Below are 11,832 nucleotides of genomic sequence, written 5' to 3'. Positions count from 1 at the left end.
ACCGTGAAGCATGGAGGAGCGGGTGTGATGGTGTGGGGGTGCTTTGTTGGTGACACTGTCAGTAATTTATTTAAAATCCAAGGCACACTTAACCAGCATGGCTACCACAGAATTCTGCAGCTATACACCATCCCATCTGGTTTGAGCTTAGTGGGACTATCGTTTGTTTTTCAACAGGACAATGACCCAAAACACACATCCAGGCTGTGTAAGAGCTATGTGACCAAGAAGGAGAGTGATTAAGTGCTGCATCAGATGACCTGGCCCACACAATCACTCGACCTCAACACAATTGAGATGGTTTGGGATGAGTTGGACCCCAGAATGAAAGAAAAGTGGCCAACAAGTGCTCAGCATATGTGGGAACTCCTTCAAGACTGTTGGAAAAGCATTCCTGGTGAAGATGGAGAATGCCAAGAGTGTGCAAAGTTGTCATCAAGGCAACTTTGAAGATTTGAAAATATTAAATATAATTTGATTTGTTTAACACTTTTTGGCCCTTGAATGAATAGGTGTGCAACTACAGATTGTCCCTTTTAAGTCTATCAAAAGTGAGCGAGTTTGAGCATGTGTCCATTAGGCCAATGGATTTTTTTCACTGGCTGTCCGCTGGTTTAAAAAGCAATGATTGATAGGCAGTTTAAATTTCTGGAATTCAACCATTATTGGGTTCAAATACACATTTAGATTTGTGAACAGCCATCGACAACAGCCACAATCCATAAGGCGCAAATAGATACATGAAAAAGCAGCAGTGTGATTCACATGAATGCGCTATGTAGATACGTAGAATGTATGCACACATGACTGTAAGTCGCTTTGGATAAAAGCGTCTGCTAAATGGATATATTATTATTATTATTATATCAATAATAAGTGATATCAGTATCACCGTAAACTACACCACCGGCTGTCATCCTTATCTTCTAGAGTTTATTCAAGTTGGATAATCTTTGGATGCCGACAGCAGTCACACCATTGGAAGATATCACTTGGACTGTAGCCTACAAAAGCCTATTCCTGCTCCTTTCCCGCGATCCATAAAACACATTTGGTCTGTCATCATAGTGGTCTCTGATTTATGGTCAGACTTGCTCACGTTGAACAAATTTACATTTGCGCCTATTTTCAATGATGTATGAATGTCATTGAGAAAAGAGAGAAGTGTCAAATACTTTTTTGGCAGAAATTATTTCTGAATTTAAATGTAATCTTCGACATAATCTTCTAGTTTTTCAAAAGTATCTGTAATCTGGTTACAATATTTTTGCTGGTAATGTAACGTATTACTGTTACAGTTTTTTGTAATCCCTTACATGTAAGAGATTGCATGTAATCTGTTACTCCCCAACATTTACTTGGTTGTTTATGGTTTTCAATTAATTTGAGCATCACGGGGTCATTATTCATCACCATGTCCTATAATCAAGTGTACTGAAAAAATATTAACTTCCATTCCGATTTTATGTTTGGTTGACATCCTGTTTTTTATGGATTTCTTTGATTTAGTTTCTATATCTAAATGTATGTTAAAACCGTTCAAAATGACGAGGGAGAGGGGACTTGCGCACAAACCCTCAGCTGATGACCAAGGAGACCAGTGGGACGTTGATTGGTCACCTCTGCGTGGGAGATGATGCTTCTCCCATCAAAGTTATAGCCTATATAATTATGTCGGGTGAGATAGTCAGTAGAGTTCAATTCTGTACCGTGACGTGGCAATATAACAATACTTCCTCGGGCAGACCACCAAACCAAACACAGAGCGCAGATACCCTCACCAAAGCGCATTAGAATCTCATAGCTCGAGATGAGCACTTCGTATCTTCAACAACTTTGCATACTTCAATTGGTCTGGTGCCTTGGATGTTGGAAGGCGACAGGTGAGAGAGATTATTTAGATAATTTAAATGAACTTCAACATTTCTGTATAATTTAGGCTATCTAAATCTTCAAATCTGAAATCGATGTTTTTGTTGTTTTTGAATTAGCTATTTATAATGTTGATATTGTTGGCTATTACATGTACATTTATTATATGTAATAGATTGATAAAATAAATGTATACTTTTGAAACTTACTTTTTTCTTTCTGTAGAGGCTTGTCCATACAAAGAGTGTGAACATGGAATTGTTTTCAGAAGGGTATGGGTCTTTGTTTTTTTGCATGCCTATACCTGAAAAGTGCAAATAAAAGGCAATAGTGTAATTCAAACAAATATTGTGAAATTAGTTTTTAAATAAATTATGAATGATTTATGAATGGATTATTAGATTGACAACAAAGATACATGTCCTTACCTGATACCAGAGGCAAAGTGTTAAAATGTAGTGTGAATGTATTCTAGACCCAAATCATTCAATATATGCCTTGAATGTGTATCACTCTCTGTATCTCTGTGTGTCAGTCTTTCACTGTTTAAACATCTCAGTCCTCTACTGTGTCCATCAGAGGAGAGTTCTGGTTACAGATGGCATTAGTGTTGGCTACTTTGTTTGCACCACTGGAGAAATCACATCTGTGTCTGATAAGGGGTCAGCAGGTGATTCCAACCGAATTATATGGTGCCTCTTGTTACTTGTGGTGGCTAGGCTATACGTGGAGAGGGGGTTGGGGACACACAAGTGAGTCACTCTAATTTAAATCAGACTGGTGGGGGACATGATGAGGGGAATAAGAATATATAGGACTTCCCCCCACTCCTATCAACTAGACACACTGACGACAGAGACACGATCATTACTTTGCAATGGGTACAGTATACATTAGATAATGGATGCCATGTACAACAGCCTTTATGTTTGCTTGGGTTTAGTGCCTTTAGATGTGTTATAGACTTGTGTTTTATCATTTACCATTGATTTGTCTGCTGCAGGGTTCTGGGATCCAGACTGATGTTGGTGATATGATGGGGAGAGATCAGAATGAGGTAAAGCTTAGCTACCGTATGACTCAATCTTATCACAGATTATATATGATAGCAGCTCTGACGCCAGTGTAATTATTCTCTCCCTGTCCCTCTCCCCATCACAGGAGCAAGTTCAGAATGTTTTCAAAAGAGTACGTTTCTCAACAATATCACACCCTATTACTAAATACTTGTTTATACCTTATTCCTCAAAATACTGAGGTAAACCTGCAGGAACAATATTGACTTTGTATATGCTATTTTCGTCAGTTCCTGTTTCACTATTCAAAGGCCAACTCAGTAGACTCTGTACAGCATGCGGTAAGTAGAGAAAGACTCCTTGATGCAAACTGTATTTCCAAATTGCTTCAGAATGTCAGTGAATTATGTCTGAGAGCAAATTAGAACTATGTACACACCCTCAAATAACCATGTACAATGTCTCAGGCATATAAGCAAAGGTGTCATTGGATTTCCTGGACAGCACAGTATGGGATTTTGTCTTTAGATGATAACATGCTGTATTTGTTATAACATCTTTTATTGATCTGATTATTTAGTAATTACATGTGATTGGAATCTAACAGGCATTCCCCTTTAGTCCCATTCAGTGCACCCACTGATGCGCCTGTCACCCAAACTGTCTCAGAGGAGAAAGAAGCAGCTCATGCTTTTGGTAAGGACCCTGTGCTGTTTCAACCTTGATTAGCAGAATATCAATATTGAAGCAGGAGACAAGGGCACTTCTGACCTGCAAGACCGACTAACTTTAACCAAACCCTTAACCCCGACCTTTACATAATTTTAAGCAATTCTGAAATTAAATATTGGTTTGCAGGTCAGCAGTGTCCGTGTAGCCTATTCTGATTGAAGCTCAAGTTTGTGAAAGCTTCTCCAGTGCCTTTCTCTTAGAGGTTGAAGACCACAGTCTAAGACCACAGTCTTTCTGTGGCCAGTCCGCAAGGCTCAATCAAGGTACAATATGTACTTTAGACATAGTATGTACACTACCCCCGACTAGAATCTACACAATTAAAGTTAGAACAAAGTAGACAATTCAAGAAATGCCAAACCATGACCAAGGTTCTCTCTGTTCCCTGCTACACAGAAGCACTCTGATGTGTGATGTAAAAATCTGACTTTGGAATAACTGGAAAGAAGACATCAGCATACTGCAACCCCCCTGAACATGGAGCACAAAATGGCAGACTGAGGGACAGACAGAAGCAGCATCCTCAGTGTTCTGGCAATGGACTTGATATTTTTGAGAAATAAATTATTGCAGATTGTGAAGTATCTTCCTGATTTCAGTTGGTAAATGTAAATATTTAGTGATTTAAGATGAGGATTCTGTACTTTGCCATTTTGTAGACAATTGCACATACACAAATTCAGACCACTATCTATGAACAATGAACACCTCTGAACACAGTCAAATACATCAAAGGAGCCCTTTATGTGATGGTTACACAGATCAGGCTGAACACTATAAAAAGCGTCAACTAATTATGGCATGGGTGAATGGCTACTTACATTTAATTTAAACAATTACAAATGTATTAATTTATATTGTCATTTATTATGAAACGTATATGTTAAATAAAAAAAGGACAATCTTCAACCAAATGTTGTGTAAAAACACAAGTTCAGATTGATTTAGGAGAATGATCTCGTAACATAAGAGATCTTTCAACCGGGGAGGCATAGTACTCTGATGGAGCCTCTCTGCTGACTGAGGTAGCATAGAGAGTGGGAGAGGTGTGCAGTTCACCACATCACCACAGGAGAGAGCCATCCTCACACACAGTGATGGTTGAGCGTTAAGAGTAATGTTATTTGGTGTTACGCGGCTAGTCCTCTTCGGAGTCACTGTCTTTCCGTGTGGGGAGAGTGGATCGGATCGACGACATCAGCTTGTCTTCAATCTGCTTCTTGGGGTTTTCTTCCAGGTCTGTCTTGACAGCACCAGATTCTGATAACCTCCACTCCAGCTCTGAGGATGATAGGATAAAGCAGATTTAAATATCTAGTAGAGAAAGTAAGAAATTGTCATTCAAAACAGACAATGCACAAATCTGAGGGTAAGAAGTATACACACTGGACAGCAAACTACCATATGATGTCGCTAATAGTATCCAATGAAAGTCTAGCTGAGGCGATTGTCTCTTACCCTCAACTTTGAGGTTCATGCCCCCAAAGACCAGAGGCCCGATGTACTGTGCCTTCATCTCTCCCTCGTGGTAGACAAAGATGGTGGGTAAGTTGTGGTCAGGGTAGTTGGGGATGCATGTGGTGGAGATGGATTTGAGGAACTTGGTCTGGGGGAATTTCCTGGCCATCTCCGACAGATGCTGGTTTATCAGGGTGCACAGAGGAATTCTGGGAGGATGAGAGAATGGAACAGATAGATTTGATTACAATTAGTTAAATCTATGTATTTGGCAGACCTATTCAGTGCAATTTTAAAAAGGAACACTGTTAATCAGGCTTATATGAACAACAAAAAAAGGAAAACCTTGTTTCATGATTTTCAAATAAGGTCTTGGCCAATAAAGTTAAAATCTAACAAAACTCTCACCCCTGTTTGTAGAGATGCAGCACAACCCAGATGCCCTCTCCAGCTTTGTTCACCTCCTTGATGTAGTCCTGCCCAGAAATCTCCACTACTTCTCCAAAGCAATTCTTTATCTGGGTGGCTTTCCATTCTGCAAGCCTCTTTTGCCTGGTGAGAACGAAATGGAGAGAGTTTACATTTACATTTACATTTAAGTCATTTAGCAGACGCTCTTATCCAGAGCGACTTACAAATTGGATATCAGACTTTGATCATGTGTGGATGAGATGTAAATAGGGCTGAGTGCAGCAGTTTCAAATGGGTGTTTATCCAGCTAATCGTTGGCAGGCATGGTCACCACACACACACACTAATGACAACTCAGTGGATACTGAAAGACAACAGGGCTTTTACAATCCAAAATAGCTGTATTTTGTGTTGAGACAAAACATTTTTTAGCGTTTTGACAGTGATGCAGGAGTGCGTTCTAATTCCACCAATAAGGAAAGTAGTCCTGAAAAGGGTCAGAGTAAAAACAGTTGATATAATATGTTTTTGTATGTCAATGTAGGTTAATTCTGGTAATAACAAGGTCATAACATTGTCATTTTCTATTTGGGACGCAAAAGGCTATATCACCATTAACATGGTAGCCACAATGGAGCTTCATATTTTCAGCATCTCTTTTAATGGCATTAGGTTGTATTAAGGGACTGACATTAAGGTCTGAATGGCCCTTGCCCATCAAGTGAGTATTTTTAGTTCCCCAAAGACTTCAAATTTGCTGTTTACACACAGACATGGGGGAGGAATCAGAAATTCTTTGCACTTAGGTTGTTTTCAATAAAATAATTAACATGCCCAATGGGGCAACCACAGAGCTGGCTGAACTTGCCCGATTGCTCAGCTATGGCCCCGGGCCATATGGCAGCCAATACTGGTTGTATGTATAATGCACCATCTTAGTAATGCTTTGAAACCTGTAAATCTCGATGGCGGCCTCATCCTCTTCACTGAAGTCATCCTCGTTCTCATCCAGCTGGTCCAGAGTCATACTCTCATAGGTTTTTACTGGTCACAAAACACCACAGGAAATAAAAGTCAGAAAAAGTATCATTTAAGGTATTAAAACTACTAACAGAGGATGATGTTGGCCAAGGATCAGCCTTCCAAAACCATGTCCTGTTAGTTAAATTAAGAATAACATAAAAACTATTTCTAGACCAGTTCAGGAGAAACCTAATCCCACAGAGTTAGCTATATGATATTAATAGCCACCTCTTACCAACAGATTCTTGCTGAAGAAGAATCTGCTGCTCTAGAGCGTCCTCATCAACCTCATCCTGAGTTTTCTCCTTGGGAGGAAGGATCCCCTTCTTCCTCAGGATGTCATTCCACTCGGTATCTGCGTCAGGGTCCTGAGATTAAGAAATAACAGATCATTGAGTTTTATTTAAAACACTCAAAGTGTTGTTGGTTTGCCACATTGTTTAAAAACAATCTATAGCTAGGCTTTTTGGCATTACCAAAGATACTTATAACTACCGGTAACCACCTTGTATCTGTGGTATTACAGCTAACGTTAGCGAACATTAGCTAACGTTTAAATGCAGCTAACGTTAGCTATGTCCCAATCAAGGTGGCGTGCGAACAAATACTGCTCAAAACGTCAGCTATGACCTTCATTACTACTTTTTCTATAGCTAGAAAAGGTGTTATAATTTCACAAACCTGCATTTTTTAAGTGTTCAAGACAGACGCTGAAATCACACTACTTATCTCCCCAGACACGGAAATATAAGGACCTCACACACATTTCTTCCGGAGTAAAACAAGATCTTTAAATGTGATAAAACGTAAATCGTTGTCAGTTTTCACAAATGTAAACTTATTTCAGAGTGAACAATAACGTATTTTTCTGAGGCGGAATCATATTTTATCGGTGTTTATTATGCATTCTTATTAGAAAACTGGCTCCAGCCAGAAAGTCAAGGGACCATAATAACGGTTGCACCGACATCCGTTTTGCATCGCCAATATGTCCATATAAGGAGTGGGAAAGCTACTTTCCATATGTGGCATCTGAGTGAGACAACAGCTGCACCTAAAAATCACGCTGTGCTGTCACTCTGGGGTGACCAAGCTTATAGGGGTGTGGTTACACAGATGTCCAAAACATTTATAAACATTGCTGGCCTGTTTTTGTGCTCTAACATGATATACTCGAAACTGGAATAATGCGGTCGGGAGTATGCATAATAAAATTTTGATTCACATTTATTTTATTTTATTGTTTTTACATTTCTTCACATTTTCAAACAGTTAATGTATATTTTCAAACTGGGCTACACATTTGGGTGAGTTGTTTTTCTCGCCTGAGTAGCCTCGTTTCACAGCCAGAAATAAAATTAAACAATTTAGTGTTCAGCGAAATAACAACACGAGGTAGCCTAATCAAATAATTAACATCCAATCACATTAACCGTTACTCTCTCGCGGGAATTCCGATAACGGTCCGTATGCAGCCAACTGCGCTGGTGCTCATTCTGTTTGCTAGAAAATTGATAAATGGTTTTTAAAAAGTAAGGTCCGCGGCCATAGAGACACATACCAGCAGTACTACACCTGCACCTGTCGACAACACAAGTTGTTCTGCTTCCACGAGCACATCCAATGCTAGCATCAGTAATTCTACATTTGTTGTTAGCCCAGCTAGCATGGACACTGACAGTTGTGAATCGGATGCAGCCTAAGAGTTACTCCCCCCTTACCTGGGAAAGCACCTGGGGAAAAGGCCAAAAAAACGACAGAAAATGCATCATCAAACAAGACTGTTTCATAATGCATTGGTGACATGGCAGGAGATGGTAAGAAACAATTACTGCTTCGCTTACAAGCCTGTACATTCTATACGTTACGTTGGATGAGTCAGCAGACATGGCGGGCCTGGTACAAGTACTTTAAATTTATGGGGGGTCAATTAAGGAAAACATCCTCTTCTGGAAACCAGGACAACAGAAGACGATATGTTTGTACTGGACAGCTTTATGACATCAAATGGACTTTGGTGGTCAAGATGTGTTGGTACCTGTACTCATGGCGCAAAAGCCATGACAGTGAGACATAGTGGAGAGGTAATGCGCGTGCAAGCAGTTGCTCCCAACGCCACTTCAGTACACTGCAGCATCCACGGAGAGGCTCTTGCTGCCAAAGGAATGCCTGACAGCTTGAAAGACAGTTTGGACACTACAGTGAAAATGGTTAACTTTGTTAAAGCAAGGCACCTGAACTGATGATGATATGGGCAGCGACCATGTAACGCTTTTACAACATACAGAAGTGCGCTGGTTATCAAGGGGTCAAGGTATTGACACGTTTTTTAATTGAGAGATGAGCTTAAAGTTTTCTTTACTGACCTTAATTTTCACTTGTTTGACCACTTGCATGATGACGAGTTTCTCACACAACTGGTTTATCTGGGTGATGTTTTTTCTCTCCTGAATAATCTGAATCTAGGATTACAGGGACTATCTGCAACTATATTCAATGTGCGGGACAAAATTGAGGCTATGATTAAGAAGCTGGAGCTCTTCTCTGTCTGCATTAACAAGGACAACACACAGGTCTTTCCATCATTGTATGATTTTTTTGTGTGCAAATGAACTCAAGCTTATGGACAATGTCAAATGTGATATAGCGAAGCACCTGAGTGAGTTGGGTGCACAATTACACAGTATGGATGACACAAAAACTGTATTCGTTAACCCTTTCATGATTCAAAATTGCAGCAAGCGGTTCTGTGAAAATGTAATTTACTCAGAGTATCCCGCCTTGGCAAATCGCGCTTTTAAAACACTGATACCCTTTTACAACCACGTGCCTATGTGAGAGTAGATTTTCAAGCACACCCTTCTCATTAACCTGTGGTGAGTTTTTCACAATTTTCTATTAACAAATAAAGTTTTATGTAAGACTGCCAAATAAAGAGCAAAATTATTGATTATTATATTATTATTTGTGAACCTGATCCTATAAGAGCTTCTTTGTCACCCACAAGCCAGGTTGTGACAAAAACTCACACTCATTCTTATGTTTAATAAATGTCTTAAATGTAAATGTAAATGTATAGTGTGTGTGTGGCAGGCTTCCAATGATGGCAAAAAACAACATTTGAGAGTGCGCTGACCCTGGTGCTAGAGGGGTTACACAGCTGGAGGTTGAATGTTTGAAGGGGTATGGGACTATAAAGAGTTTGGGAACCACTGTCCTAACACATTCAGTGCTGTAAAGTACTTAAGTACAAATTCTTTAATGTACTATTTATTTTGTTTTTTGGGGTATCTCTACTTTACTATTTATATTTTTTGACTACTTTTTCTTCACTACATTCCTAAAGAAAATAATACACCTTTTACTCCTGTCACGGGCATCATAAGAAGCAGACCAAGGTGCAGCGTGGGGAGCGTACATATTCCTCTTTATTAGAAATGTCGCCAACAATTAACAATACAAAGCAACCGTGACGCTTAGCAGGGCTATGAATGCCTCTAACAAAGTTATCTACCCACACTGAAGTGGGGGAAATGGGCTACCTAAATATGATTCCCAATCAGAGACAACGATAGACAGCTGTCCCTGATTGAGAACCATACCCGGCCAAAACATAGAAATAAAAACATAGAAAACAAAACATAGAATGCCCACCCCAAATCACACCCTGACCTAACCAAATAGAGAAATAAAATGTATCTCTAAGGTCAGAGCGTGACAAACTCCATACATTTTCCCTGACACCCAAAAGTAGCCATTACATTTTGAATGCTTAGCAGGACAGGAAAATGGTCCAAATCACGCACTTATCAAGAGAACATCCCTGGTCATCCCTGACTCACTAAACACACATGCTTTGTTTGTAAATTATTTCTGAGTGTTGGAGTGTGCCCCTGGCTTTCCGTAAATTAAAAAATAAGAAAATGGTCCCGTCTGGTTTGCTTAATTTAAGGATTTACAAATTATTTATACTTTTACTTTTGATACTTAAGTATATGTAAGAAATTACATTTCCTTTTGATACTTAAGTATATTTAAAATCAAATACTTTTAGACTCTTGACTCAAGTAATATTTTACTGGGTGATTTTCACTTCAGTCATTTTCTGCTTTTGCCCAAGTATGTCAATTGGGTACTTTTTCCACCACAGTATATATTACATTTTTACATTTACAGTGGGGCAAAAAAGTATTTAGTCAGCCACCAATTGTGCAAGTTCTCCCATTTAAAATGATGAGAGAGGCCTGTAATTTTCATCATAGGTATGTACACTTCAACTATGACAGACAAAATGAGAAGAAAAAAAAATCCAGAAAATCACATTGTAGGATTTTTAATGAATTTATTTGCAAATTATGGTGGAAAATAAGTATTTGGTCAATAACAAAAGTTTATCTCAATACTTTGTTATATACCCTTTGTTGGCAGTGACAGAGGTCAAATGTTTTCTGTAGGTCTTCACACACTGTTGCTGGTATTTTGGCCCATTCCTCCATGCAGATCTCCTCTAGAGCAGTGGTGTTTTGGGGCTGTTGCTGGGCAACACAGACTTTCAACTCCCTCTAGAGATTTTCTATGGGGTTGAGATCTGGAGACTGGCTAGGCCACTCCAGGACCTTGTAATGCTTCTTGCAAAGCCACTCATTCGTTGCCCGGGCGGTGTGTTTGGGATCATTGTCATGCTGAAAGACCCAGCCACGTTTCATCTTCAATGCCCTTGCTGATGGAAGGTTTTCACTCAAAATCTCACGATACATGGCCCCATTATTCTTTCTTTTACACGGATCAGTCATCCTGGTCCCTTTGCAGAAAAACAGCCGCAAAGCATGATGTTTCCACCCCCATGCTTCACAGTAGGTATGGTGTTCTTTGGATGCAACTCAGTATTCTTTGTCCTCCAAACATGACGAGTTGAGTTTTTACCAAAAAGTTATATTTTGGTTTCATCTGACCATATGACATTCTCCCAATCTTCTTCTGGATCATCCAAATGCTCTCTAGCAAACTTCAGACGTGCCGGGACACGTGTGGCACTGCAGGATTTGAGTCCCTGGCAGCGTAGTGTGTTACTGATAGTAGGCTTTGTTACTTTGGTCCCAGCTCTCTGCAGGTCATTCACTAGGTCCCCCCGTGTGGTTCTGGGATTTTTGCTCACCGTTCTTGTGATAATGTTGACCCCACGGGTGAGATCTTGCGTGGAGTCCCAGTCTTGTATGTCTTCCATTTCCTAATAATTGCTCCCACAGTTGATTTCTTCAAACCAAGCTGCTTACCTATTGCAGATTCAGTCTTCCCAGCCTGGTGCAGGTCTACAATTTTG

General features: G+C 39.7%; 2 protein-coding genes across 2 annotated transcripts; one reads left to right on the top strand and one right to left on the bottom strand.

Moving 5' to 3' along the window:
- Positions 1-1,686: 1,686 nt before the first annotated feature.
- LOC124046832 (neuromedin-U-like) lies at positions 1,687-4,201 on the top strand. Its single transcript, XM_046367617.1, has 7 exons — positions 1,687-1,883; positions 2,098-2,144; positions 2,876-2,929; positions 3,034-3,060; positions 3,179-3,229; positions 3,510-3,584; positions 4,017-4,201. Exons 1-7 carry the CDS (start codon positions 1,811-1,813, stop codon positions 4,032-4,034), a joined length of 345 nt encoding a protein of 114 aa, XP_046223573.1. The 5' UTR covers positions 1,687-1,810; the 3' UTR covers positions 4,035-4,201.
- A 144-nt stretch (positions 4,202-4,345) lies between these two features.
- On the bottom strand, positions 4,346-7,363 carry LOC124046826 (phosducin-like protein 3). Its single transcript, XM_046367605.1, has 6 exons — positions 7,194-7,363; positions 6,748-6,880; positions 6,443-6,533; positions 5,487-5,630; positions 5,079-5,287; positions 4,346-4,901 (listed from the first exon to the last, which is right to left on the bottom strand). The coding sequence occupies exons 1-6, from the start codon at positions 7,197-7,199 to the stop codon at positions 4,759-4,761; spliced, it is 726 nt and encodes a 241-aa protein (XP_046223561.1). The 5' UTR covers positions 7,200-7,363; the 3' UTR covers positions 4,346-4,758.
- Between the last annotated feature and the right edge of the window lie 4,469 nt (positions 7,364-11,832).

Source organism: Oncorhynchus gorbuscha, linkage group LG01, assembly GCF_021184085.1.
Source record: "Oncorhynchus gorbuscha isolate QuinsamMale2020 ecotype Even-year linkage group LG01, OgorEven_v1.0, whole genome shotgun sequence".
Classification (NCBI taxonomy): domain Eukaryota; kingdom Metazoa; phylum Chordata; class Actinopteri; order Salmoniformes; family Salmonidae; genus Oncorhynchus; species Oncorhynchus gorbuscha.
The sequence above is the reverse complement of the archived record's forward strand: the minus strand, read 5'-3'. Positions and strand labels throughout refer to the sequence as shown.